The sequence below is a fragment of the Python bivittatus genome, unplaced genomic scaffold (assembly GCF_059951505.1).
Source record: "Python bivittatus isolate LINGU-HERP-01145 unplaced genomic scaffold, Pbiv_v1 ctg000370_np1212, whole genome shotgun sequence".
Lineage (NCBI taxonomy): Eukaryota > Metazoa > Chordata > Lepidosauria > Squamata > Pythonidae > Python > Python bivittatus.
In genome coordinates, this window is record NW_028277062.1 from 702,830 (window position 1) to 706,723 (window position 3,894).

At 52.4% G+C, this 3,894-nt stretch overlaps 1 protein-coding gene across 2 annotated transcripts; it reads left to right on the plus strand.

Moving 5' to 3' along the window:
• Window positions 1-51: 51 nt before the first annotated feature.
• CUNH14orf119 (chromosome unknown C14orf119 homolog) lies at window positions 52-3,675 on the plus strand. 2 transcript variants are annotated; one of them, XM_007441502.4, is made up of 2 exons: window positions 52-344; window positions 3,192-3,675. In XM_007441502.4, exons 1-2 carry the CDS (start codon window positions 223-225, stop codon window positions 3,538-3,540), a joined length of 471 nt encoding a protein of 156 aa, XP_007441564.1. In that variant the 5' UTR covers window positions 52-222; the 3' UTR covers window positions 3,541-3,675. The 2 variants fall into 2 exon arrangements, with proteins under 2 accessions (XP_007441564.1, XP_087998335.1); XM_088142209.1 differs by having other exon boundaries at window positions 207-340.
• Window positions 3,676-3,894: the final 219 nt, after the last annotated feature.

Below are 3,894 nucleotides of genomic sequence, written 5' to 3' on the forward strand. Positions count from 1 at the left end.
CCACTCTCGCTCGGCGACTCTTTCCGGGCTACTTCGGGCATTTCCGGGTCTTTCGAGTCCCCTTCCCAACCGGGAAGTAAGTTCTGAGAAGGACTCGGTAACTTTCGGAAATCTCCGGCATCTGGGGGCCGCGACGGAAACTCTCGGCAACTTCCGCAGAGCGGAAAGAAAGCGCCTTCGTCCCCCAGCCTCGCGGGCGGGCTCGGGTTCGGGTCTTTCCGGATGAGCTCGCCTGCTTCCGTCGCCCCGCCCGGGGTTCTTCCTCCTCCAGGCGCGGCCGTGGAGAAAGACGCGGGGAGCTCGTTTGGCAACGATGGGAGAGACGCGGATCTGAGCCGAGGCAGGTGAGAATGCAGCGCGGGCTGGACTCCGGCTGCAGGGGCTGGTCGACCCTCGCGGAAGCGAAGGGAGCTGCTGCAGTTCCAGCAGCTGCAGGCTGGGCGTTTGGCAGTCGGGGCACCCCTGGGGGCGACGGGGTTGGACTACAGCTCCCATCGTGCCAAGCCAACCGAGGGCCGGTGCCTCAGGGGCTGCATTCCAACAGTGGGCGAGGCCCCAGCCCGACATTCAGGGCCGGTGAGTGGCCCTTGATCTACCGGTCGGGGGTTCTGCTTTGCACGCACCCAGATCCCAACCGGATTCGTGCAGGGCTCGCCCAAAACGTGGGGTTGCACGACACCAAAGCTGGCTTGTTGGGGTCTCTGTGCATCGTATCCCCACCCATCTACTGCATGATTTAAAGACAGACACTCCCCTGCCTTGCTTTCAGACGATTTTTCAATCTTGGCAACTTTAAGATGGGTGGACTTCAACTCCCAGAATCCCCAGCCAGCGCATGCTGGCTGGGGGATTCTGGGAGTTGAAGTCCACCCATCTTAAAGTTGCCAAGGTTGAAAAACACTGCTGTGAAAGTACATTTATGAAGATTCTCAGTCCTCCATTGTCTAGAGGTTGCATCATGGCCACTGGATTTCTTTTCTTTTCTGGTTAGAGACGTTTCGCTGCTTGTTGAAGGCACGAGAGGGACAGCATAACATAAAAAATGAAAATGCCCCCAAGGGGAAGGGTACATTGAAGGGACAAACTGGGATTAGTAGAGTCTTTGAGATGGAGATGTCTACTCCTAATCCCTCACGTTATGGGGTGTTAAGTGTTGCCTTCCTGGTGAACTTTCGGACTGTTCTTAATTTTCTTGGGGAGTGTTGAAAGGGCAGCCTGGAAAACGGGGGACGAGTTGTGTCTGGGGCCTCCGCCTCTATTGAGGGAAGGATTTTCCACTTTGGCATAAAGGGATTCCTTCACACCTCTCTCAAACCACCTATCTTCTCTGTCCAAAACGTGAACGTTATTGTCCTCAGATGAGTGTCCTTCTTCTTTTAGATGAAGGAGAACTGCTGATTCTGGTCCTGTGTTGTTGCTCCTCCTGTGCTGGGCCATCCTCTTGTGTAAAGGCTGTTTGGTTTCCCCAGTGTAGAGCTCTGAGCTTAGCTGGGCTTAGTCTTAGCTAGGTGAAGACAGGACTAGAACTGACCATCTCCCGGTTTCTAGCCCAACACCTTAACCACTACACCACGCTGCCTCTTGGTAATCTGAAAAAGCACCTTCAATGTTTGGGATCCTACAGTTTTTAACTGGGTTTCTTCTGCCACGCGAGTCTTCTAGTCTGGTGTGGCACTTCCCCTTGGGGGTATTTTTATTTTTTATGTTATTTAATCCATTCGGTTTATTTGTTAGATGCATTTCCTGCCTGTCCCCCAGAAGCTTGAGTTGACATATATAGTATACCTTGTTTCGTTTTATCCCCTTTGCAAGACTGTTTGGGCTGAGGTGAGGCTCCACGGCTGTGGGTGGATTTGCACCCAGCTCAACCCTTCAACCGGTACGCCACAGTGGCTGTCTTGCTACTCTGCCTAAGAAAATCTGCCTCACTTCTGCATACTTACTGTATGGCTGTATTTTTCTTAGTCCGTTGTAAATTTCAGGCGTTTCCAGCATTCCCATTCCTGCAGCACCTGTCCCTAGATCAGTGTTTCTCAGCCTCAGCAACTTTAAGATGTGTGGACTTCAACTCCCAGAATTCCCCAGCCAGCATGGGAGTTGAAGTCCACACATCTTAAAGTTGCTGAGGCTGAGAAACATTGCTCTGGATCAGTATGATTGTTCAGTTCCTGCAATCAATATTTAAGCATAACAGAAAAATCCATGAATCAACTGTACCCCAATTCACTTTGACTTAATTCAGAGATAGTGCTTGTCCTGGCATTGTCCAGGGGCCCCCTGCACCCCCCAAAAACACTATTTGAAATTCAAGGGTCTTTGGCTATAGCTCATTGAGGTTTTACAGGCCTAAAGGGCCAGGCTCAAGGTATCCACAGATGGATTGTGGAGAAAGGACTTTGGCTGAAAACGTGGGAGCAAATATGATGTCTGAGCTTGGTGTAATGATGTGGAAAAGGCACTCCCTTACGCTCCTCTTACTTTATTCTCAAAAGGAAGGAAGGCAGGGACAGGTCATCCTCGTTTAGTGACCACAATTGGGACCAGCAACTTGGTCATTAAGCAAAGCGGTCGCTAAGTGAAACCATGAACATGCTTATGATCTTCCTTCAGCTTTCCTTGGCTTTACAGACCTGCAAAGGTTGTAAATGCTAGGATTGGTCATAAACTTACTTTTTCATCACCGTCAGAACTGTGGACAGTCACTAAATGAGGCAGTTGTTAAACAAGGGGTGGAGGGAGGGAAACTGATAGATGGGAAAAAAGTTTGCCCCATGTTGTAGAATGGGATTAAAGCTGTTTTCTAAGACTGAGCAAGTGGAAGACAGAGAAATCGTGAGCATCATAATCCTGCAGCAAAAGTCTCACTAGGGTCAAGATTAATGGATGTGTCTCTGAAGCATTCATGGCGGTGATACAAAAGTGGTACAAAATGCTGGATGACAATGATGATGATGATTTTGACTTCCCAATCTAGTTCCAGCTCTGGGATTTCCAGGAGTCTCCCATCCACGTACGAACCAGCCCTGACCTTGCTTAGCTTCTGAGCCGCGACCACGTCCCTTTCCATGGAGGCTCTGGCTTTGAAACCTCCTCCTTGCTTGGAGCTGAGCCTGGGGCCCCGCAGTTCACAGGCGCCCCTGCTCTTCCAGCCCCCGTGACTCCCCCCACCCTCTTTCTCTGCCCCCCCGCAGGATGTCGGAGCCGCTGCCCTTGTCCTACGTGACGGCCCAAGAGATGCGCTGCCTCCTGCACTGGCTGTTGGGCTGGACCCCCGCGCAACGCGAGCGCTTCCTCCGAGACCTGGTGGACAAGGCCGTCCCGTGGAAGGTGCTCCCCCTGCTGGAGGGCCTGGCCGGACTCACCGTGGGGCCTGGAAAGCCCCCCTCCATTTACGAGTGCCAGATGCGTCTCTGGGACCAGTGGTTCCGCCGCTGGTCGGAGGCCGAGCGCAACGAGTTTGTGAGGCAGCTGGAGGAGGAGATGCCGGACCTGGCCGGGCGCTTTTACCAAGAAGTGGCCGCGACCGCAGGACAGCTCTGATGGGGCCGTGGCTCTCCCTCCCGCCCCCTATTTTGTACCGACTCTTCTTGACGTCCTCAGCGTGCTGCTGTTAAATGAAATGAACGGCATTCTGTGTGCAACCCTGAATAATATGAATAAACATTGTTTACAAGACCCGAAGGATTAAATGCTCAGTTGTCCTGAAAATCAGTGACCCCTGCAATATCTCCCCCTTGTCCTCTTTTCTATTCCTTTCCCCTCCTCTCCTTCCCTCCCATTCCTCCTCCCTCCCTCCTTCCCTCCCTTCCTCTTTTCTATTCCTTTCCTGCCCTCTTCCCTCCTTCCTTCCCATTCCTCCTCCCTCCCATTCTCTCTCCCTCCCTCCCTCTTTTC